Source organism: Stegostoma tigrinum, chromosome 16, assembly GCF_030684315.1.
Source record: "Stegostoma tigrinum isolate sSteTig4 chromosome 16, sSteTig4.hap1, whole genome shotgun sequence".
Taxonomy (NCBI): Eukaryota; Metazoa; Chordata; class Chondrichthyes; order Orectolobiformes; family Stegostomatidae; genus Stegostoma; species Stegostoma tigrinum.
In genome coordinates this window covers 24673420-24699467 of record NC_081369.1, presented here as the reverse complement: position 1 = coordinate 24699467, position 26048 = coordinate 24673420, and the positions used below count along the sequence as shown (strand labels likewise).

The window sequence follows — 26048 nt, the reverse complement described above, 5'->3', positions numbered from 1 at the left end:
TCTGTATTCAGTAAATAATGATGAACCAGACCTCATTGTCTATGAGGGTTGTGGAAGTGAAGAGGCTGAATAATTTCTAAAGGAAATTGGGCACTCAAACAGAGTAAATTTTACGGACTATAGGATTTTTGGTTGTAATTACGATTGGTTGGATTGCGTTACAGATCTCTCCCAGTGCCACACTGGAGTGAATATAGGAATAGAACGTTCGAACAGATGAATGCTTCATGGAGAGAGAGTACAGGAGGGTGGGCATTACATTCCAAAGGTATTGGTCCCATTTTTGGGGATTTGGAAACTGAATAACTTGAACAAATTACATCTAAAAAGAACAAGACCAACATCTTCGCAGGGGATTTTCTAGTGCTGTTGGGGTGTATTTAAGCTAGGGTGGCAGTGGGATAAGATCCTGGTAAGTAGTTCAGAGGGAAGACCAGCTGAAATGGAATTAGAAGTTAAAACAAAAATGAGTGAATCTAGAAAGCAAAGGAAAAAGATAGATCAGAAAGTATTGTGTTCAGCCAAACTAAGTAGAATATATTTTAATGGAAGGGGACTGCGGAATAAGATGGACAAGCTGAGGAGACAAATAGAAACATGGGGGTATGGTGATAAAATCAAAACTGAAACTTGGTTGAAAAATGTGTAGGACTAACACCTCAGCATTGATGAATATCAGATATTCAGATGTTAGAGAAGGGAGAGAGAATGTGCATCACAATATTCATCAAGGAATCAATTGTGGATTGTGGCATTGAAAAGGATGATGTCTTAGAAAATTTAGGCCATTTGGCTCGACGTAAGACAGCATGAAAGGACTAAACATGCTGTTCGATGTATACTTCCTGCAAACAGTCAGGAAGAGATCAAAAAAAGTAATCAAATTTCAGATGTGTCAGAGTAATATGACCATATTAGGGGGTTTAAACTACCTTTCTTTTAACTTGGATGATTTTTTTGTGCAAGGTACAGAGAGAACAAAATTCTTAAATTTCATCCAAAAATGAAGGGATAAATGTGGACCTAATATTAAGAAATGAGCCCAGGTGTAGGAAGGTGTATCAGGAGAGAACAGAGTTCTGGCAATGTAACTCCAAGTTTGATTTAGGATAGTTATGAAAAAGTATGGACTGTGTATAAAAGTGCTAAATGGAGGAAAGGGACATTTATGTCCCTTGCTATCTGTGGTTCTCTGATTCTGATCCCACCCTTTGCCATTACAAGAACAAATACACTATTTCCTCCTCTAATGTTTCTGTATTTCGACACAGATTTATATGCAAGTAGCTGCTCTCAGTGCACATGGGCCAAATCGTGGAGGTAACCAGGAGTCTTGATGAGGGTAATGCATTTGATGTGGCCTACGTGGACTATAGTATGACATTTGATAAAGTCCCTCATGGCAGACATGTCAAGAATGTAAGAGCCTGTGGAATCAAAGGCAGTGTGTTAAATTGGATTCAAAGCTGCTGACAGGCAGGGAGCAGAGGGTGATGGTGGAGGGATGTTTTTGTGACTGGAAGCCTGTTTCCAGTAGAGTTTCAAAGACAGTGCTGAGGACCTTTTGTTGTACAAGCAGAGCAGAGGCAAATGGAGTACAACCTGGAGAAGTGTGAGGTAATGTGTATGTGGAGGCAAGGGATTATGTTATGCATGGTAAGATCCTGGCAAGATCAGACAGACCTTGGTGTGCGTATCTGCAAATCCTTGAAGTTAGCAGGGCAAGTATAATTTGGTTAAGAAGGCATATGGGATATTTGTCTTTATTAGTCTAGAAGGGAGGTTATGCTGAACTGTTTATAAAATGCTGGTTAGGCCACAAATGAAGTAACGCCTGCGGTTCTGGTCACCACATTATAGGAATGTCATGATTTGGAGAAGCAAAGGTATGAAGGAGATTTACCAGGAAACTTCCCAGGTTTGGGGTTCTGAACTATAAAGAAAGAGTTTTAGGGTGGTGGTGTTCTTCAAGCAACAGAAGTTGAGAAGGGATCTGTTAGAGGTGTAAAGATTCTGAAGGACATAGAGTGGATAAGATGGCACTTAGTCCATTCAAAGAGGGGTCAACAACCAGAGAGTTTAAGCTATGAGGCATAAAGGTAAGAGGAATACTGAGGGTTGTGAACTCTGGAACTTGCAGCCTGAAAGCATGGTTCAGGCAGGAACTCTTGTAACATTTAAGCAGTATATTAGGTATTCATTTGTTACTTGCAAAAAAAAATGGAAAATGGGATATATGCAGTCATGTGAGAGATAATGGGAACTGCAGATGCTGGAGAATCCAAGATAATAAAATGTGAGGCTGGATGAACACAGCAGGCCAAGCAGCATCTGAGGAGCACAAAAGCTGACGTTTCGGGCCTCGACCCTTCATCAGATGAAGGGTCGAGGCCCGAAACGTCAGCTTTTGTGCTCCTCAGATGCTGCCTGGCTTGCTGTGTTCATCTAGCCTCACATTTTATTATATGCAGTCATATGTTTGCTGACCAGTCCAGCCAAGATGGGCTGAATGACTGCCTATTGTGGTGTAAATGCCAGTGAGAAACAACTAATCAACAAGTGCAGACTCTCCCTCTCAATTGCTCACTAGTACAGTTCCGTGTGTCTTGAGGCAGGGGTAAATCCATTGCCAAGCATTTACATGGGACGATTGCATGAGTTTTGGCCTAGGACTATAAAATGTTGCTAACCTGGTGCTGCTAATTTGTGTTGTCTTTCCACACAATTATGTACTTTTTTCTGACAAGCTCTCAGTAAAATCTCAAATATTATTTTGTAACTGCCTTAAACAATAAACAAATTCAGCTTGAAAGCTAGATAGATAAAGGGACGTAGAACTAGCAATTAACAAGCAGATTTCTCTTCAACGTCTATCTAAAAGCTGGTCAGGAAGTGTCAAATTATAGACCTGTTTTAATGTGAGTAGATGAGATTTTTACATTGAGATAGCAGTTACAATTGATTCATAATCACAGCCAACTTTGAAATGAAATGTTTACATTTTGTGATCTTCAGATGACCCTTATTAATAGGTTGCTTTTTAAAGGCCTTTACCAAGAGAGTAAGTCTATTTTAAAACCTATAATTGATGTAGATGCAGCAAATGTCGAAGAAAGAAATTGAAGACTTGCTTCGCCGTGGTGCCTATGGTGCAATAATGGATGAAGAAGATGAGGGTTCTAAATTTTGTGAGGAGGACATTGATCAGATTCTCATGCGAAGGACAAAGACAATTACCATTGAATCAGAAGGAAGAGGTTCCACGTTTGCGAAGGTAATTAAAATATCAAAATATGGTTTAGTTCAACAGAATTCCATTGCTGTCACGTTGTGTTTGGGAACGCTTCTGCAAAAATGAAGCAGATGTCAGGCTGGAACACGGTGTTGGTCCCAATAACTGGCAATAAAGGCAAAATTTGATTAAATGATAGTTTTGTGAGGAGTGTTGGAATGAAACATACCTCAGCATTTCTGCATACCACATAACAAGTCCTTAACCACAGCCTTTCTAAGTGCCATAAAAAATGATGGTAGAAAGAATCTTAAAAAGATGAATTTTCCCTGGAGTTAAGTGTGTACCTATTTTTATACTTAGATTTTCTTTTAAAACTCACTGATCTTCCTATTGCTTCACACACAGCATGTTGGCAAGCATGTCATCTTCTCTGGTCTGGCCTACCCTGCACTACTTTACCCCTGTCTTTCAATTTCATCAGCCAGCTCCACCTGACTTATGGATTGCTCTGTCCCTACCAATGCTGCTCATGTTCTCACTGGATACCTGCTCTTTTGACCTCCACGCCCTCATTCTACCTCATTGGTTCTCTCAACTGTATGAGCATAGGGACGGGAGTAGCCTGTTGGGCCTGACAACCCCTCTGCACCGTTCAGTTGGATCATGGATGATTGTTTACTTCAAAGCTACTCTCCTGCACTAGATCTATATCATTTGATCAATTTTCTCTAAAAATCTATAATTTTCTGTTTTGAACAGGTTAGCAAATAAGATTAATGGTGAAGTTGTGGTCCTTGAAATAGGAGGACATCTGGGATGTTGGGAGTGGTACATCCCATTTTGGGAGTAGATGTAGCGGAAGCAGGGGAATTGCAAGTGTAGGATCGCATTCTTGCAAGAGGGTGGGTGGGAGGTGGTATTGTCCAGGTAGCTGTGGGAGTCGGTGGGTTTGAAATTAATGTCAGTGTTGAGGCGGTTACCAGAGATGGAGCCAAAAAGGCCCAGGAAAGGGAACGAGGTATCAGAGGTGGCCTAGCTGAATTTGAGGTTGGGGTAAAAGGTGTTAGTAAGGTTGATGAACTGTTCAAGCTGACTGCAGCATCTGCAGTTCCTGTTGTCCCCTTTTGTTAACAGTGTTATCTTACCTTCTTTTTCCTTTATCTTTCCCTCCTAAAAACCAAATATCCATGGATATTGAGTTCCCAATCTTAGTATCCCTGAACTACATTTCCATTATGACAATTAAATCCTAACCATTTAGCTAATTCAAATCATCTATTTTGCAAATGCTACATGTATTCAGAGCCCTTTAATTCTGCTAATTGAACAATGTTCTTTATTCCAACCCTATTTAATATCTGCTTGTGCTTCATCTGTCTTATATTTTTGCATTTGACTTTTTGACTTCCTTTTAGTTTTGCTTTTCTTGAATCTCAACTCCCTCTCAGGGTTCTCACCCCCCTGCCAATTTGCTTTATACCTCGCTGATGGCACCAGCAAATCTCTATGTAGTCATGTTAATCCTGTCCTGCGAAGGGCAACTCATCCATTTACATAGTCCCACTTGACTCCGTACCCATTGTTAGCATTACAGAACAACATGTTCATATGAGCAATTCTGAACATGTCTGTATCCACATTTATACTGGAAGTTATGCATGTCAATTTGTCATTCCATACTTCTTCCATTGTGGATGTAATTGATAGAAGGTGAAACAAGAGTAAGGCTTCATGGATGTTAAATGAGCAGAAGGGTGAAATTTTTACTGATTAGACAGATGTAAGTTTTCAATGACACAGTGTCATTCATGATTGCTATTCAAGTGGTTGCCTTCCCACAGCTCCAACTTAATTACGTTGCTGTAATCTAATTTGTAAAATGCCAATGCACATTGATCAGTAGTTCGAAATTTAAAAGTAAATATTTCTGTAATTTATAATTTGACCAGACTGGATGCCTGTGCAATTCGTGTGTCTTGGTCATGTTCCTCTGGCATCCCTGTTACTTGGATTCTGTTTGCATGCTTAATTTTGACCAACCCATTTCTTAATCTGCTGTTTGGCTTTTTTGAACTTTTACAGGCTTAATAACTTCATACACAACCCTACAGTGTGAAAGCAAGCCATTTGGTCTATTGAGTCCACACCAACCCTCCAAAAAGCAACCCATCCAGACCCACTCTTTAGTCTATCCTATCCCTGCATTTACCACTCTAGACACTATCGGCAGTTTAGCATAGCCAACCCACCTAACCTGCATATCTTTGGACTGAGGATTGAAATCCTGAGGAAGGATGCAAACTCATTCTCCGTGGCCCGCATTTTCGGTGTTTGCGTGGGTTTCCTTGCACACATTTACCTGAGGCTGGAATTGAATCTGAGTCCCTGGTGCTGTGAGGCAGCAGTGCTAGCCACTGAGCCACATGCTGCCTTAAAGCAGCTGTTGCCCCTCTAAGCCTGCAGAATTATAGGTGTTTTCTGTGTGCAATGTTTTCTTGTTAAGAAAAAAACTTTAGAAATGGTCAATCGTTAAAAACTTCATAAGAAATTGTAACAAGATTAAAGTGTAGTTGCCAGCTGTGGTGTAATTCTAGCATATAATTAATGTGAGAAGTGCCAGCTTTAATACAGCCCCTCATCAACTTAATATTTTATATCATGCTCAGAAGGAGTAAGGGAAAGCAGCAACTGTAGACCAGTTAGCTCACATGTATTATTGGAAAGAAAGTTCAAAAATAATCTGAAATTCTGAAATGTTTGTTAATCAGGAATTCAAATCGTAATGTTTTTTAGGATAGTTTCAAAGCCAGAAGATGACACTCTGATCAATATTTGGATTAATTTTTTTGTAATGTTTTTTGAATAATACTTTGGATTTTGAACACTACTCCAAGAATATATTTAACTTTCAGGCAAGTTTTGTGGCATCAGGCAACAGAAGTGACATTGCTTTGGATGATCCTAACTTCTGGCAGAAATGGGCAAAGAAAGCTGAAATTGATCTTGAAGCCGTACATGGAAGGGTAAATTAATTTAGCATTTGTGTATTTTTCAATATTTCAAAAATGTAACTTCTGACAATAACCTTTAGAGAAAATTGTTTTTATTTTTTCCTTTATTTTGCTTACAGAACAGCTTAGTTATTGACACACCAAGAGTAAGGAAACAAACCAGACCTTACAATGCTGCTAAAGATGAGCTGGCAGAATTATCAGAGGCAGAGACTGATGGAGAAGACAGACCCAAACTACGCAGACCTTATGACCGATGTCATGCATATGGAAGAACAGAGTGTTTCAGAATTGAGAAGAACCTGCTAATTTATGGGTATAAAATTTTCCAAGCAATTTTATGTAACAGTAAAGTAACAATTAAAAAATGATTTGTCAGATGTTGATTACTTGCATTGCCACCGAATAATATTTTGAGTATGTTATCACCAAGGCTGGAGCAGTGCACGGATTTAATTCTCGTGCTAGCCCTCTTCCTGGTGATAACAAGCTTTAAACTTAACCAAAGTGATAGTTTGGCTAATTACATTCATTTTATACTGTATCTAGTTCAGTATTAGAAACAGTTCGTTAATGTTTCTTCTGTCCACAAAGAATAACTAGCATATTACAGATAAAACTCTCAATCAAATTTTATGAAAACTCCACAAGCTATAATGTTCCTTCACTTTCAATGACCTGGCTTAGAAACTCCCTCAAAGTCACTCTGCCTTGGATTTCCACAACTGCTGATGTTCGGGTGGTCCAACCCCCTTTCCTGGAACTAAACCGCCCTGCATTCCGAGAATGTACACCAGTACATACTCAAAGACACAACCTATGCCCACAGTCTTCCAGTATTACTTTGAACTCCACCTCAGTGACTTCCAAATTTGTTTGAGTGACTTATTAAACATTTTGCAGCACATGCTCATTCTTCCCACAATTGATGCTTTGTGTGACATTCACGTTCAATGGTTCCATTCACACAGTTTGTTCCATAAGAATCGATAATTTTTCAGTATTTATACTAATTGTTTTAGTACCTTAAGATCTTGAAGTAAATTAAAATGGATTGTTACCTACTTTTAATAGACTAGCACATTCATTCTGACATTGACAAAGGTTTGTTGGAGAATTGACTGTTGTAAATAGAATGTTGGACAGTTGTAAATAACTTTTCAGTGAAGGAACTGGCAGCATTTTCTATTTATTGTGGTTAAAACTGTAAAAATGTTAACATGCTTTTACTCAAAATATGTAAAACTTAATACAAAGCACAAATTTAAAACTTACCAACAGGTATTTTGCGATGTTGCTGAATAAGTCAGGTGATGTGCGAAAGTATAAGGACAGATGGTGATGCACTGTCCAATGTACAATATGTTCTTCAAAGAATAGTTAATGTCCTTTTCAGCAGCCTTCGAGTAACTGATAGGTTTATTTAAAAACAAAAATTAGGCTAATTGGAGATTAATTGTGATATGGTAAGGAAATATTGAAGACTGGAACACAGCTGTACTTCATTTCCTCAAACGTGGGTAACTAATGGCTAATGGTATTATCTCTAGACTAGCAATCCAGAAATCAAGAATATCACCTAGGGACCTGGATACAAACCAGTATGGCAGATGGGGAGTCTGAATTAAAAGTCTAACGATGACCTTGACACCGTTGTCAGTTGTTATAAAAATCCAGCAGGTTCACTAATATCCTTTTGGGAAGGAAGTCTTCTGTCTTTAGCATTTGTGGCCTATGAGTAACTGCAAAATCACAACAATGTGGTTGACTCCCTCAGAAATGACTCAGCAAGCTACTCTGTTCAAGGGCAACTAGAGATGGGCAATAACTGCTGACCCAGCTAATAACACCCACATCCCATGACCTAATTTTTAAAAAAATTATTCACTGAGAAAATCCCATTATAGTTTTTCCCAACTAAATAAACAATCACGTTAAAGTTCAGTTGTTTGATATCTGATTCCAAGTCAAGATTATTTTCAGCATTTTCCAAGCAGTCAGAATTGCTAGAAATTCCTCATTTCGTTGTTCTGTGGTTACTTAACACATGCACTCTTTATCTAAAATAATCGAGGAATCATAACTATTAACTCTGGTGTGAAATATAAATCCAAAGCCATTTAAAGTATGTTTGATTTTTTTTCTTTCAGCAATGCTCAAAAAATTTGGTATTTTAATTGGATTTCATTGTGCTCCAGGTGGGATCGCTGGAAAGACATTCTATCACATGGGCGGTTTAAGAGACGACTGGTGGAACAGGATGTGGAGACAATCTGTCGTGCACTCTTAGTATATTGCCTTGCTCACTACAGAGGAGATGAAAAAATTAAGAGTTTCATCTGGGATCTCATTACCCCGACAGAGAATGGACAGACAAAAGAACTGCAAAACCACCTAGGTAACAACCTTGCCAGCAAGTTTTTGCAAGTGCATTAATAATTTTTGAGTTCCATTATAACATTGCAATGCTAAGTGTCAATCATAATATGTGACTTGTACTTTCAAGTGAAGCTGCAGATTCAGCTTAGAATGCTTTCGAACATAGAACATAGAACAGTACAGCACAGAACAGGCCCTTCAGCCCACAATGTTGTGCCGACCATTGATCCTCATGTATGCACCCTCAAATTTCTGTGACCGTATACATGTCCAGCAGTCTCTTAAATGACCCCAATGACCTTGCTTCCACAACTGCTGCTGGCAATGCATTCCATGCTCTCACAACTCTCTGCGTAAAGAACCTGCCTCTGACATCCCCTCTATACTTTCCACCAACCAGCTTAAAACTATGACCCCTCGTGCTAGCCATTTCTGCCCTGGGAAATAGTCTCTGGCTATCAACTCTATCTATGCCTCTCATTATCTTGTATACCTCAATTAGGTCCCCTCTCCTCCTCCTTTCTGTTCGTATATCCATAAGTGCACAGCAGCTGGAGCAGACCATATGTTGAATGTGTGCATTTTTAAGTATTGATTACAAAAGGATTGTATTTGTAAAATTTAATGAATTAAGAATCTGCAAAATGCTGTGAAGCACTACTACACTGAGGCTTTGATATGATATGCAGGGCAGGACTGACATCTGGCTATCAACCCGTTTAGGGTATATTGTTCTTTCCTGAATTTTGATCACCACAACTGTTTTTAGAACCATGCAAGAAGACAGCATGGGTTTATACAATAATTTCACGAGTTAGCGCAACACAGAATGCAGAAGACCAAATCGGTGTTTATTTGCATTCATACGTCTTCACTCCATTCAGTTTTTAGGAGTGAGTAACTTTACAAAAATTACTAAGACAACTCAGAAAAAGAGTTATTTTAAAACCTGATGCTTTTAAAAATAAAGTCTATTTAAACTAGACACAACTGTAAAGCCACAGCACAAATGACAGTTCCTTGGGTACCCATTGGACGCGACCCTAGAGCAGCAGAAGAAACCACCCTGACACACAAGCTGAAAGATACTGGCTGCTTATTATTAATAAGCAAAACAACAATCCATTGAACTTCTCAAGTACACATCAGTGTAGTGATCTATATGCACTGGGTTGGCACAGTAGTTCATTGGTTAGCCCTGCCGCGCCTCAGCACCAGGGACCGGGGTTTGATTCTCTCCTCGGGTAGCTGCCTATGTGGAGTTTGCACGTTCTCCCCATGTCAATCATCACATGAGATAAGTTTTCACCAAGATTTAAGGTAGGATTTCTACCTCCAGCTTTCCTCCGGATTCTCCAGTTTCTTCCTATGGCGCAAAAATGTGCAAAATAGGTGGATTGGCTGTGCTGAATTGCCCATAGTGTTCAGGGATGTGTACTTTAGGAAAAAGGTGTAGGGGATGGGTCTGGTTGGGATGCACTTTGGAGGGTCGTTGTGGACTTCTTGGGCCGTAAGACCTGTTTCCACACGATAGGGATTCTATGATGATACTGTTATGAAGCATCTGTATGGTGAACCTGACTAAAAGGATTCCAATAGTTTCTAGCTACAGAACTATCAGGCAAGATAAATTGCAAATCTGTCAGAATAGAATCTCAGATCCCTTGCTTGAGTAGTGAAACCACACCTTGAAACAAAGCTAAACTCACTTAAAGAATTTCATAGTTGGGCACAGATCTCAGTTGGGTGGCAAAAGAGATGGCATATATAATATTATAGATATATCCATGTTTAATCCTACAGGGATTGCAGTTGAAAATGCCATATACTGTTAAGTATTGGTTTGACCATGTAGTGTGCGATATTCATTATGTCTGATCTTGAGTTGGCTATTAATTAATAGATGCATAGGGTTCAGTCCCAAACAGTGATAAATATCTTGTGGGAAAGTGCAAAGTAGCTTGTCTCTTGATTAACCTACCATTTATAACCTAACTTCAATAATTACTGTGGAAGCACTGTACATATTGGTAGGCATTTCTGCATTTCAAACATAATTTAACACTCATGCTGTCAGTCATATTCATACACCCTCCAACAGCAGGAGCAATCCGAATTAACTTTGTCTCCATTTAACACAAGTTCAAGTTCCTGCAATAAAATTTTAATGAACCTAACTGAACTGAGTTTCAACACATCTTGTACTCCTTTCCTATATAGGCAATCAAAATCTAGTGAATGCAGCTGGTAGTGGAGTTTTTGAATTCTGATTCAATTCAATATGGGTAATATGACAAAGTCTGCTTGCACTCGTTTTGAAATGTTTGCAATACTGATCTAACTGTAGTGTTGGTTACCAAAATACCTTCTGGGACATCTTGGTGAAGACCATATCTTATATGATGATCTACGACTTCAGTTGGGACACCATTCAACCTTTCCACCAGGTCTTCTCACGAGCAATTATCAGGCTTGGTTGTAGGCAGTTTCAAGTATGCGAGGAAAACATGGCAATCATCTCACCATTAGTGCTATTGTTGAAGTGGTTAAGATCGGTTCTTTTGCACAGTAAAGGTAACGTGCCATTGGTCAAAGCAGCTAGGCAATTCTATTTTTCTAGCCCTGAAGATAATGTTTTTGCATATTATTGGCATATAAATCATCCCCCTTCTCAGCCATGAAATGCTGCTCTGAGAAACTCAATTTTTAGTTCATAACCTGTTTTTTACTTGTCTAAATTTTTAATTCACACATTGGATCAAGCAGGTAATATTGTGCTGTGAAGAAGTTGCAGTGGAGTTTAAGACATGTCCGCAACGAGATGAGTGCACATAGCATGGCAAGTGCAGACAGAAATCGGTTCTTCAACAGAAAGAAATATGAAGCTGCTTCCAAAGTTTTAAAAATTGTAACGTTTGCGAACTTGTCACATATGTGCTGCAACAGTGGCCTTAAATGTTAGTGCAACACTGGTGCAAGAATGCAAGAAGAAAACAATTCTGGTGAAAAAGACCAAACATGAGAAGACAAGTTTCGTGGTGGCACTAGCCTGTATCGCTAATGGAATAAATGTTGAGACCTTCATTATTTTTGTAATATATCACTTTTGGGTTGGAGCTATGAGCAGAAGGTGACCTTTTGAGCTGTAAGTAGCAGCTTGTCATCTTAAAATAAAACAAGAGAACAAACAAACTGAAATCTTTATAACACCAAATCTGGACATTAGTTGCAGGTTGGTTTTGGTTTAAAGTACTGTATAGAAATTTCAACTCGAGAGAGGCATTGCATTGTGCAGAAACGAATGACAGATGTTTGATTGTTAACATGGGCCTCTCAGGGAGATTGTTTCCGAGAGAATGTTCAAACAAACAGAAGCTGATGCTTGTACTGGTTTAAAACTGTGTTTTCAATAGAGGGATTGTGGTACCCAAGCCACAGGATGTTGGTTTGATTGCTCCTTGGTTATCCTCCCATTATCAACTACTGAAAGCCCAGAGAATAAAATTTCAGTAGTACGAATTAAATGAATATTCCTTGGAGCCTACTTGAAGCTACTTGCATTGATCACTGTCATCAGAAACCGAACAAGATACAATCCCATGTGCCTGTGTTATTATGGATTAATGAAGTGAACTGGCTGGTTGCATTTCCTCCTCTTAATCTTTTAATTTATCCCATAACTATATTTCTGTGTCTGAGATTAGGGTCTAGAAACGAAGAAGATTGCATTCAGTCATAGTTAATCAGATTATTTTGTTTAACCTCATTTAGCTAATGCTGTATTAGTGATCAATTAGTAATTCTTTCATTTCAGCAGTAAACCTGGTGTCTGGTTTGGCGATAGAGAAAGTCTGGTACTAGTTATTCTAACAGTCTGGCTATGAGGATTTTAAGGTTCATTGAATGTTTTAATTTTACTGTGTTGTGAATACAGGCATCAGGAGGCTGATTTGATTTGGATACTGCCTTTGTGTTGTAACACAAATCTAAAGCCTCTGATTTTCAAATGTAAAACCACCTCAGACATTACCTACAGATGCTTTTGTGCATATCCATGGCAACAATTGAATAGATAAAGATGAAGTAAAGTTATGAATCAATAATATGTGCAATTATCATCCAGAGGCATGCATGAATAATCCAAGTTATTTGTGCTTGACATGTTCATATCCCATATAACCAAAGACCAAGAACTGCCTGTGAAAATGTAACACCTGCTGTGTAGTTATTACTCTACAGGGGGTCACATATGTGTAGTTCAGACTTTAGACATGTACGATACAAGCCATTCAAGGATCATGTGCACCCGAATGGAAAAAGTGGAATATTGACAGGCAAAAATCTTCATTGAATGGAAATATGCATGCTGTCTCATTTGATTTTTTTATTTTTGTGGTTTCATTGTTAGAGGTAGTGTATTGGTGTGAGGACAAAATTGGCTAATGGGCAAGAAATAGTGAATAAGGGTTTTTTCAGGTTGTCAACTTTGATGAAGTAGGGTTCAATAGGAATCAGTCCTGGCACCACAGCTGTTTACAATACATACTAATGATTTGGAGGAAAGAGGTAAAAGTACTGTCATCAAATTTGCACATAACATGACATAAGAGGTAGGCGAAAAACCAAGACATGAGGAGGCCACGTGCAATTTACAGAGAGACGTTGATAGGTTAAGTTATTGGGCAAGAAGTTGGTAGATGGAGTACACCTTGGGAAAATGTCAAGTTGCTCAGTTTGGAAAGAGAACAAAAGAACAAGATTATTTAAATGGAGAAAAAACAATTCCCAGGTACCAACCTCCATAGTAGTGTTATGGACCAGACCAAACCACCTCAAAAGGAGATAGCCTAGACTGTAAGATTTTCTTCTTATGTTCCAGATGCAATTTGATTTGTCAACCAGGCTTGAAGCAAAACACTTTTTATTCCTGCACGGTTGTTAAAGTACAAACAAAGAAGAATTCAAGTAACTTTACTGGAAAACTTAAAAGAATAAATTATTTAACTATAAACAGTGACTGTTCCAATATGGTAATATCCCATAAACACCCCTGGCAAAAAAAAACAGTAAAATAGATAAAAACCAAAATAACTGCGGATACTGTAAATCAGGAACAAAAACAAAGTTGCTAGAAAAGCTCAGCAGGCCTGGCAGCATCTGTGGAGGAGAAAACAGAGTTAACATTTTGGGTCCGGTGACCCTTCCTCAGAATTGAGTTGTGAGGAAGGGTCCCTGGATCCGAAACGTTAACTCTGTTTTCTCCTCCACAGATGCTGCCGGACCTGCTGAGCTTTTCCATCAACTTTGTGTCAGTAAAATGGATTGTCTCTCATGAATTCATAGCAGCAGGAAAAGAGACCACAATTTTAGCTGCAACAGAAGAATAACAGCTTCCACATCCAGCTTCTAGACCCCAGCAACTGCTGACAGCTAAAATTAAATTCCTGGTTCTGTGGGAGCTTGACCCAACCCATTCAAGTTGCTTCTATTGTTCTGACATAATAAAAACCCAAGGCTTCGCAAGCTGTTTACTTTATTGGCTCAAAGCAGACCGCTCATCATCTCTTCACTTTTCTTAAAAAAAGCACAAAATACACCTCACAAAGTGCCAAATCTGATCCAGAGTGGGATCCTTACAATGATGCCAAATCCAGAGTGACTCGGAATGCATTTGATTAATTCCTTGCATCAGATACCAAAGACAATGAACTTGACAGTTTTAAAAAGTTTGTTTGTGGTTAGTTAAGCAGTTCAATAATTCTGTGAACTGTACATCATTTATTTTACTAATCTTTTTTAAAAAAAAGTCTTATAATGTCTTCGTTTAATGTGCTATCAGGATGTGTGGTGGGGGGGGGCATGGTGTGGAGGGCGGGGAGTGGGTATATCCCTCAACAGTAATTGCAAATGTAAATCCAGCCTAAAAAGCCTGTCAGGATACCAATTACTCTAAGAAGTGAGCTTTATCGTTTGATGTATGGCCATTCTAGTGAATTGTTTCAGATTAACTGTTTTATAATTCAAAATCCATGAGCTGTAAGGTCATGATCTCAGATTAGTATTATCGTGGTTGAAATAACAAGACATACTGTGTAGGACCTTCCCTCGATACTGGATAATGTTCATAATAATAGAATTTATTTGTGCCAATTTTCCTAAGTTCCCCCAGCCGTTGATTATAAATGGTGTATAGTTCTGGGGATGAAACACTACACTGCAGCCTGTTCAACAGTAACTTTGATAAAGGAGTTTCATCTTTGAGAATTTATGGACTAATCGAAGCACAGAAAGAATTGCTGCGTAACCTAACCCTGTTGGTATTGTCAATCTCTTCAGAGTACAACTAAACCTGATTGAAACACAAATAGATAACTTTTCCCAAATTTCTTGGTATACAAATACAGTCCATTAAAGCAGTGAAGGATCTGTTCCCATATGAAAATTTTCAGTGACATCATAGGGTACATTTGATAAAATTAAAAGGCATAAACAACCTTTTTAATATGTCTATTTATTACAATGCATTGTCCAATTCTGAATGAATGTTTCAGTTCCATGTCATGCTATCATTGAATACGAAACAAGCATGACTTCAGTAAGAAAATATAGGCAAAGTGAGCTGACTGGGCGCCTGCTGATCAGTGACATACAAAGAACTTGACTGTATCGTCAAACTGAATTGTCTCATGGTGGATTAATTTATAAATGTACTTCACATTGAATTAATCTATTTTAGCTGTGTTAAGGTTTTCCATCCTGAACGAAATTCAGAATTAAATTTGTGTTGGATTCCTTTATTAGGGTTGTCTGCACCTGTTCCAAGGGGGAGGAAAGGAAAGAAAGTGAAGATACAGGGAAGCTCATTTGATATGCAGAAGGCTGAGTGGCTCAGGAAATACAACCCAGAACACCTGCTCCAAGATGATGGCTACAAAAAGCATTTAAAACATCACTGCAATAAGTAAGCCAGATAATAGTTTTGATTCTTTATAGATTCCTTTATTCTAATAACAGAACATAATTTTCTAGTATTAATACTTCCACTGGTGATATTTATCACAGTATTGAACTGAGCATAGTTCATCATTATGATGATCTGGCCAGTTTTTAAAGATGCATTTGAACATATTGACTTAAATAAGGATTATCAACTATTAATAAATTCAGTAGATGGGTGAGGAAAATAAACTTTTAAGTTTGTCAGCTAGTAGACATTTTTACTGTACTTCATATAGCATCTATCAACTTGATACTTGATACTAGCATTTGTGCCTAAATTTATGTATTTACGTGATCATCGTTCAGGGTACTACTACGAGTAAGAATGTTGTACTATCTGAAGCAAGAAGTAATTGGTGATCAGTTGGAAAAAGTACTTGATGGAGTGGATGCGAGGTAAGGATATTTATTGTTCAAATATAACTTGTAATTTCTCAACCGAGTGAACATTAAACTGTTACACTAATTTTACTCTTTTCATAGGTTAAGATTTGATTTATTATTGTATGTAAAGAAGTACAGTAAAATGTATTATTTTACTTGCTGACTGGGGAAATCGTATCTTACATCATTCCAGTAGGGTAATAGAACAGAATGCAGATTATAGTACTTCAATGACAGAAGGTGCAGAGAAGGATCTAATATGAGAGATCCATAGCGGGGAAGAAGCTCTTCTTGAATCTGTTGGTACTTGTTTTCAAACTTTTGTATCTTCTGCCTGATGAAAGAGGGTAGAAGAGAGTATAATCAGGTTAAGGTTAAAGATGTATGCAAATACTCCTGCCAGCTGGTCTGCCCAGGACCTGAGTGCACAGTCAGGCACTCCATCTAGGCCAGTTGCTTTCTGTGTTTAATCAATTGTCTAATCTTCCATGATTAACTACGTATTGAAACTGGCTCTTAATTTGCGTGGACAGTGGGACAACCAGCAATAGTTTGTATTTAGATAATGCTTTTGCTATGATAGAAATTTACAATAGATGTCAATTCAGGCCATCACAGACATGGGCCATTGGAAGGGGCACCCCTAATTAGTTCACACTCCCTTTTTTTTTGTCCCTAACTTTGTAGGTTCCTCAAGACCCTGTCCAATTCCCACTTATTTTTAAATGGTAATAGTTGCCATTAACCTTTTCAAATAAAAGATTCCAAACCCCAATAACAGAGTGAAACAATTTTCAAATTGTCCATCCAGATCTTTTGACAGTGACTTATAAGTCAGAGTGCTGTTGGTTGGCGTGTTTGCTCAGGGAGGTTTCATCTCTATTCTATAAAAGAAATTGTTATCTTGAAAACCTCTTTTGAATCACAATAACAGCTTGACCTTCTCTGTTCCAAAGAGAGCATTGCTGTAAATTTAACAAGATAAAAATTCCAAGGTGCTTCACCAAACCATAATTGGATGTTGACACCAAGCCAAAGCAATAGTAAGTAGGAAGGGAGTTTAAAAGCTTAGCCAGAATGGGAATTACAATATTGAGAGAAGTAGGGAGCCAGAAATGTTTAAGATGAGAATTCCTAATGTTGAGACCTGGATGGCAGAAGGATGACCGTGTGTTAAGTGAAAGAATTGGCAGCGGTAAAATCGGACAGCATCAACATATAATAAATCCTTACTTGCCTCCTGATAATCACAACATAAATTGGAACTACCATGAGTGAAGCATGCTTTCCAATAACAATCAACGGTAAAGCCAGAGAAAGACTCCTGCAGGCATTTATCGGAGCCTGGGGTGGGGGTGACAAAAGCACATGTCGACCGACTATACCATACATGTGCAGCATGAATTCCCAATTGAAATAAAATAAATTATTGAATATATTGAGAAATTCTGCATAAATTCATATTAAGGTATATTCACTACTTTCTACAGCTGCCCCTTCAACTCAGGAATGTTTTGGTTTGGTTTGATGGATCCTGGCTAAAAAGTCCAATGCAGAATCTAAAGACTATGCCTCATAGTCAGATTTGCTTGCAAGTTCAGTTTCTCCCTGTGTTGATGTCTTCTCAAATGAACCTTTCCCCATTTTAGTTGATGAGCAAGAGTTGCAGAAAATGTTTCATATTTTCAGAAATGCTTGAGGAGATGCCTGGAACATTTGAGTGGAAGTGGCTTTGAGTGGTTTAGAGCCTTGATGCTGGATATTTTGGCTCGAGGTAAAACTTTGCTGTCACACCACCTTCCTTGCAACTAGATTTTAAGGACTTTATGAAGATGCTGCTGGTTTTGAATTGTTGGTGGAGGTAATAAGAAAAAGGATCAAATCAACAGTCTTGTAATAGATAATCAGGGACTGTTGGCCAGTTGCTTTTGTTTTTCCTAGTACACCTCCTTTGTCACCCTTTTTGTGGCATCATTGTTCACTCTGGCATCACACTCTCCATCCAAGCAATTTGCCATGAAAATTTACATAATATCTCTTTGAATTGCTAATTCATCTTTGATCGATAGAACTCAAGAGGGTTGTGTTTCAACTCCTTCATCTTTTCAGCTCATCAACTCTCTAGGTGTATTAAGTTGTCTTTGGACAATTCCTCCATGGGACACAAGCAGTTCAACTGAACTAGTTTCATCCATTTCATCAAAACCTTGCTGCCTTGACAAGATCATGACTGCTTGCCGAGCTTCAGGGACAGTATCTTGAGAATCGTCTTGACCACTTAAAATGCTCAGGCCACAATCCCGACCACAAACCGTTCCAGCATGCTGACCAGACACTTCAAAATGTCACTCAGCAATTGCTTCTGTCATCCCGACTTTGTTACTTGAGCATCTGTGCTCCAAATGCCTGTGATGTTGCAGGTTGGTTATCACTAACAGTTTAAAATCTCCTGCAGCATTTCCACTAAGCAAAACATTCTCCATGATGGATTCTTCTAGAATGATTGACGTTGGCCGCCTTAAAGAAGTAACATTTTGCCTACTTTGTCTGATTTTGACAGCATTGCCAAGAATGTTCTCACTGTCATGAGTAACCCAAGCAGTCTAGTAACATTGACCAATTGTTCTTGTGCTTCACAACACTTTAAAATGTCACTGTTAGTCTTTTGGTTTCCGTTGATTGGTTTGTAGCAGAAAGCTCAATATAGTCACTTGCTGAGTGTTTGTGACTTATGTTCAACATGGATTTCAGCTCTAAATCACAAATGATGAATAAAATACTTTAAAATGAATGGTGTCCTTTGCCTCCCGTCACATTGGTTTTAAGATAGCTCCAATGCCTTACCTGTTGCTAACAGGTACAGTGCAGAATTTTATACCAAGAAGCCCTGAGACTGGAAAAGCAATTTCACTTCATCTGATTGCAGTAAAAGAAGGAGTCCAGAATCAAAATCTGCTTCAATGAAGGAAGGTGAGTGACATCTGCCTGCAGAAAGCTCTTCAAAAATAAAGTACCTTGACTGCAGGCTGTGGATAAAGGTGCCATTTGAATCACAGGGCTTGATTTTGTCATTGTCCCAGTTGCACACACAACTAAGAAGGACTACGCTATGCAGATAAATCTGACGTTAAAATGGGGACCAATATCTTCTTCAGGGATACAACGTTTTAGAAGGTTAAATTTAAACGCTTTGCAGGAGGATGACTTGAATCGAGAACTTGCTGACCATTAAGAACCATCTCGTCAGCTGTAGTTGGTGATGGTGGATCCAATGCCACCACTCGTTTATAAGTAGCTGATGCTGGTAGGTACAGGCAAAAAGATGCAAGGTGTCACAGCACATGAGCTAAGACAAAAAGTGCTGTTTGCTGTCACTAAATGGCAAAGTTTCTTCTTTTTTTTCTACCCAAGTTAGTTAAATGTAACAGCATTGGAACAGCTATGTTTGTTGTATTACTGAAGTATTTGCATCTGAATATTTGAATGCACACTTATACATGCAAGCACCTAGGACTGATCTACGATGCTGCCAGGGCTTGACTACCATAACAAGGCCAAGCAAACAATTAATTAAAATCCCAAATGTGATGTCACTTTTTAATTTTTAAGGTTGTCTTCAGTTTCTGCAAAATACACAAAACCGCTTTAAATGCATTTTCTCCTCTCTAAATCAATAATTTTTCTGCATACTGATCGTTGGCTAACATTATCAATGTTGATTTTCTACTATGACCTTTTCTCATGATTTTAATTTTCATCTTTCTGCATGCATTCGTTTTAGATAATTGTGGTCTAGGATGTCGTCATCAAACAGAACGTGATACAGAAAAGTTAAAGCAGATGTATATGATTGTAATATTTCCTGAGCATACAGCCACTTAAACACAGTCCAGAAATAAAAATGCAATCAGTTTTTTTTCTTTGAAAGCTTGCCGACTGTCTGAACAATGAATACTTATTGCTTCAGACAAGTTTGAAAGCTTGACTTTTGGAGTCACATATTAAGTTTCTAGATTCATTTTGTTTTTAAAAAGAAACAGTGAGTTTCCTTTCTCTTAATGTAGACTTGTATGCCAACTAATAATGACTCACCTTTTAAAAGACCAAAAATAATTGAGGAACTCCAAGTTGCAAGATGCTGTTGAAGCAGTAACTAAAGCTTTTAAAAAATGAAATGCTCCTCTGGAATCAGTGCTCTGTACCCTAGAGTCCTTACTGCAATCTTAATTTTGAAAACATTAGTGCTTTTTAAGTTGGCTAGAAATTTAACAGCTTTTCTTTTGAGGATCTCAACTGAAGGAAGAAAAGGCTATTCACTGGGTGCATGTTTTTCATGTTAACATGGGATGTGACCTTTCTGTCAAGCCTTGCAGTTTATTGGATAAACGTGGCGAATCTGATATTGACCTTGCATAATTTTTAAAGCTTTGTAATTCCTATGGATTTCCATTCCAAAAGAAAATGCCCATATGTGCTCTATCAGTTACACTTTCTTTCTGCATCTGAACCATTGAAATTGCTATTACATTTAATTAACTTGGGTAGAAACAAACATAAAACTTTACCATTTAGTTGATTCCCCGTGAAAAAGAAGCCCCACAATTTGTGAGCTAGTTGAGTTGGCTGGAAAGCTGGATTGCAATGTGAAATGGTGCCAACAGCATGAATTTAATTCCTGTAACAGCTGAGCTTACCATGAAGGATTCTCAATCTCAGTGTCTCTGCTTGCCAGAGGCATCGTGACCTTCGGGTTAAATCACCACCTATAACTAATGAGAGAGCATCCTTGTGGTCTTTTTTTAATAATCTGATCTTTCAAATCATTTATCATTCTGGCAAATCTGAGTTGCCTTGCCCAGAAACTGAGTGCAGTGCTCCAGATGGGATTTGACCAAGGCTACAGTCCTGCTGAGATGATGGCCAACAAATAAAAATGTATTTTGTTTGGACAGACAAATGTTATTTGTGTCTGCTTTTAGCAATTTGCATATAAGGAAATCCAAGTCCTTTTGCTGTTTCACAGTACCCTGTCCTGCATCAGTGAGAACCTCTCACTGGCTGTCCTCTGCCTTTGAACATGAGTGGATATATCTCAACTGGTCAGTTTAGCTGTGAATGTAGAGCAGAAATAAATTGTGATTTTGACATGGAACGTGGGATATTACAGGATACACTATGATGTATTCAAAACCTACCAAAGCAAATAGAAGAGAGTTGCCTGATCAAATTAATCTGGTAAAATCCTTTGAATCAGTGGCCAAAATTACTTTCTGTGATGGAATGCGCTAACTGCCTTAAATTATCTCTACCTCCTTAGTGAAATTGACATTTGGGTTCCTGAGCCTGAGCAGTCTGAAATACCTGCTGAATGGTGGGATGTGGATGCTGACAAATCGTTGCTCATCGGGGTCTTCAAGCACGGTGAGTTAAAGATGGGAAGACAACTTAAAAATATTACACTTCCTGAGATAGGTGGGGTGTTCCAGCAGAATATTTCAAAAGAATCGAACAATGGACAATCACTGTACAGTCAAAAATGGAGAGATATATACATAAAGTAAGATAATTAATAATGCTTGCATTTTATATTTTAGCATTTACTATTAGCAGCAAAATCAAATTTTATTTCTTCTTGGGCTGTGAGTGACAAATTGCAAAACTTCAATAATTGCCCTGTCTCAGCAGTGGTGGTGGTGGATCATAGCAGATCTTGTAGCCAAGGCCATGTTTCCTTCTGCTTGACCACACGTTATTAGACTTAATTGAACTCCGAAACACGCACACGACGCAATTTTGTGGTGAAATTTGCACACTCGAGCTCTGGATTGCTAATCAGTCCAGAATAACTATGCTGTCATAACTACATGTTAACTTTTATTACAGCGTGTCATTATATTTCCCAAAAGCAGTTAGTCAAATTAAGTAGTTGTGAAAACTTCCATTATTATTTCATTGCTTGGTAATGACCTATTACATAAAATATTGGATTCCATAAATATCTAGAGTTGAGAGTTTTGTGAGATGACTTTTCAATTGTATCCTTTCACTCAGCCAGTTGAATTCGTTTTGAAGATGTAAAGGAAAACCAAAAAAAAAATCAATATTGGGCAATGCGCGCTTCTCATATAACGCAATGCTAAGTTAGAGAATTAGCTAGCAAATATAAAGTTGAAAACAAAATTATTTCCATACTGTACCTTCGCTGTAACGTGTACAATTTTAAAACAGGATTAATGGATATATTAATGGTACATTGTTATTTGTATTATTATTCCCTGATGATTTTTTTCGTACAATTCACAGGTTATGAAAAGTATAATACAATGAGAAATGACCCTGCACTCTGTTTCTTAGAAAGAGTTGGCAAACCTGATGAGAAAGCCATTGCTGCAGAGCAGAGGGGAAATGATACTTTTGCAGACGGTGCAGAGGGGTATGGTTATTCTCAATCAACATGGTGAAGTGGTTAAAATTATTTCAACATATTACTTATCTCTCTCTTTATCTCAGGGATGCCTTGTTTTTAAATTTGCTTGCCTGACTTGAATGAGTATAATTAGTTCCTGGATGCCCATATCTGTGGAGAAATAGCAAATTCTACTTAACCCTTTGAATCTTAGCTAATGTGGCCAATCATGGAATGAAATTAACTGTGCTGGGGAATTAATAACACCACATAGAACATTGTTCTACTTGGATAATGAAGAACTGTACTGAGCAACCTTTAAGCGAGTGAGGAAATATGGGTTGGGGGTGTTCCATGTCACAGTATCACAGAATTAAATGCAACAGGAGGCCTATTGGCCCATTTATGTCTACATGCATCTCTAGATGAGCATTCATTGTCATTCTCCTATCATCTCTGTGGGACACTGCACGTTCATTCTTGTCAAGTAATAGTCTGTCTCCCTTTTGAATGCCTTCATTTAACCTGACTTCAGTACACTTTCAGGCTGTCCATTCCAGACCCTAACCAGTTGCTGCATGAAAAAGCCTTTCCTCATGTCACTTTTGCTTCTTTTGCCAATTACTTTAAATCTGTACCTTTTTGTTGACCGTTTCAAAAGTGGGAACAGTTCACTGAAGTCTAACAACACAGAAGGAGGCCATTTGGCCCATTGCATGAGCACTAACTCTTCAAATGACTGTTGTTACCTTGTGTCAATCTCCTTTTTCCCCATACCTTTGCAAGTTATATTTGTCCCGATTAATTTTCTAATACCCACATGAATGCCACTTTTGAACCTGCCTCCAACGTATTCCACACCCTGACTTCTTGCTGTGTGAGAAGTTTTTTTTCTAGTATCACCAATGCTTCTTTTGCAAATCACTTTAAGTCCATGTCCTCTTTTTTTTATTCCTTTTAAAAGCAGAAATAGTATTCCCCTTACCTGCTCTAACCAGACTCCTCGTGATTTTAGATAGCTGTCAGATCACAGTTAGCCTTCTCCTAGGAAAAACTCCTAATGACTTCTCCAAACTGCCTTCATAAACTGAAGTTCCTTATCCCTCATACCCATTCTTATAAATTCTTTCCCTGCCCCTCCAATGCCTTCATATCCTTTCTCAAGATTTTTCCTGAGTTCCTCCTTCACTTCCTTTTCTTAATTTGTTACTGCTTCAAGGATGTTACTTGTATCTTCTATACTGAAGATTGATGTCACGTACTTGTTTATTCATCTTCGGCTTCCATATTTTCCATTATTAATTTTCCTGTCTTACTTGCCAGAGGACCAGCACCTACTTTGCTAATGTTTTCTGAAAAATAAGCATTTAGAGAAACTCTCAGTATCTGGTTTTAATATTTATGGATACCTTTCTTTCATACGCTAATTTTTCTCTCCTTTACTAATTGTTGGCAAATGTTTGCTTTTTAAAAAAAAAAATTCTGTCCAGTCTGCTGATGTGTCAGCTGTCTTTGCATAATTACATGCTTTTGTTAAATTTGGTACTGTTTTCAACATCTTCAGTTAACTGCAGATGGCGTATCCATTTTTTTTGAAATTTACTTAGTGGAATAGATTTATACACTGTATTTGAAATATCCCATTAAACATAAAAACATGGAACAAGAGGATGAGGCCACTAAGCCCTTTGAGCCTGCTCCTCCATTACTTAAGTTCATGGCTGATCGTCCACTCAATAGCCTAATCCTGCTTTTTCCCCATAACCTTTTGATCCCATTGGCCCCAAGTGCTACATCGAGTTGCCTTTTGAATGCATTCAATATTTTGGCATCAACTACTTGCTATGGTGGAATTCCACAGCTCACCACTCTTTCAGTGAAGAAATCTCCTCATTTCCATCAAAAATCATCTACCCCAAATCCTCATACAATGACCTCTGGTTCTGGACGTACCCACCATCCTCCCTGCATCAACTCTGTCCAGACCTATTAGAATTTCAAGTCTCTGAGATCCCCCTTTCATTCGTCTGAATTCTAGCGAAAACAGTCCCAACCTTCAATCTCTCCTTATGTCATATGTCAGACCCGCCATCCCTAGAATCAGTCTGATAAACCTGTGTTGCATTCACTCAAGCATCCTTCCTCAAAGGATAGCAAATTTGCGCACACTATTCTAGGTGTGGTCTCATCAAGTCCCTGTACAGTTGCAACAACACATCCCTGCTCCTGTACTCAAAACCTCTTGCAATGAAGGCCAACATCTGCCATTGCAGCTATATTGACTTATCCTATAGCCTTATTTGCTGATTTACTCTAGTCACCTTTGCTTTCATGCTCTCATAATTCTAATTTCTTAAAGATTTATCTTGGAACCACTCCATTCTTCCTCAAACTGAATGTTAAGTTCAATCATTATTATGGTGGTTGTTATGTAGACTGCATTTACCGAAAGCTCAGTCATTAGTCCTGTCTAATTGCACAAGACTAGGTCCAGTACAGCCTGTTCTCTGGTCAGCTCCAGAATATGCTGTTATAGAACTATCTCAGAAACACTTCATAACTCTCCCCATAGGCTATCTCTGATCATTTGACTTTTCAAGTCAATATGTAGATTAAAATTTCCCATGATCTTTGTTCATTTCATTTTGACAAGCTCACGTTATTTCTTCCTTTTATGCTGCACCATGCCATTTGGCTACATTTAGGGATCTGTGCATAAGTGATGTCCTACCTTCATCAGTTCTCCTCCACCAAAACTGTCTCGACATCTTGGTTTCCTGGACTTAGGTTATTCCTCTATATTGTGCTGTTAGCATCATTTAATTAACAGAACCACACCTTCAACTTTTCTTAGTGCCCTGTTTTTAACTAAATCTTTTCAAGATTCAGGTTCCAATCTGTGTCATCCTGCAGCCATGATCTTGTAACGGCTAACAGAGCATAATTATTCATTTCAACTTACTCCCTCAGTTCATCTGTTTTGTTTCAAATGTTATGTTCAGACAAAAATTTGATTTCTATCCTTTTACTCTTAGTAAATTCTGTGCTTCTCCTCTGGGGCTTACTAGTAGATTTGTAGTCTGTCCTTTCCGTTTTTTTATTCACTCATGGGATGAGGGTGTCGCTGGTTAGGCCAGCATTTATTGCCCATCCCTAATTGCCCAGAAGGCATTTCAGAGCCAACTGCATTACTGTGGGTCTGGGCTCACATTTAGGCCAGACCAGGTAAGGATGGCAATTTCCTTCCCTAAAGGACATTAGTGAACCAGAAGGATTTTCCTGACAATCAATGCTGGATTCAGGGTCAACATTAGACTTCCAGATTTTTTTTTTACTTCAGATTCCACCATCTGCCATGGCAGGGTTTGAACCTCGGTTCCTAGAATATTATCTCAGTCTCTGGGTTAACTGTCCAGCAATAATACCACTGAGCCATCACCTCCCCAAATAATAGTTTGTTTATCGTTACCCTTCTAAATACCTTTCTCTTTGGTCTTTGCACTTCAATTTACCACATTTCCACATTTGATCCCCTGACTCACTATTGAGTTCAAAATCCTGTCTCCTTTCCCAGAATCACCATTTGTAAGAACATCAGGTTCAGCACAGTTCAGCTGGAAACTGTTCTTTCCCC

The 26048-nt window shown here is 38.4% G+C and overlaps 1 protein-coding gene across 9 annotated transcripts in view; it reads left to right on the top strand.

The window, feature by feature from the left end:
• The window catches only part of chd9 (chromodomain helicase DNA binding protein 9), a 247877-nt gene that overhangs the window by 182549 nt on the left and 39280 nt on the right, over positions 1–26048 (top strand). For 8 of the 9 annotated variants that reach the window (XM_048546752.2, XM_048546749.2, XM_048546751.2 and 5 more), the window contains 8 exons: positions 3095–3274; positions 6148–6258; positions 6366–6562; positions 8445–8644; positions 15427–15586; positions 15931–16020; positions 21326–21429; positions 22312–22441. In XM_048546752.2, the coding sequence (XP_048402709.1) occupies positions 3095–3274; positions 6148–6258; positions 6366–6562; positions 8445–8644; positions 15427–15586; positions 15931–16020; positions 21326–21429; positions 22312–22441 (1172 nt within the window). The remainder of the gene's footprint in view (positions 1–3094; positions 3275–6147; positions 6259–6365; positions 6563–8444; positions 8645–15426; positions 15587–15930; positions 16021–21325; positions 21430–22311; positions 22442–26048) is intronic. The other variant, XM_048546753.2, reaches the window with a different exon arrangement.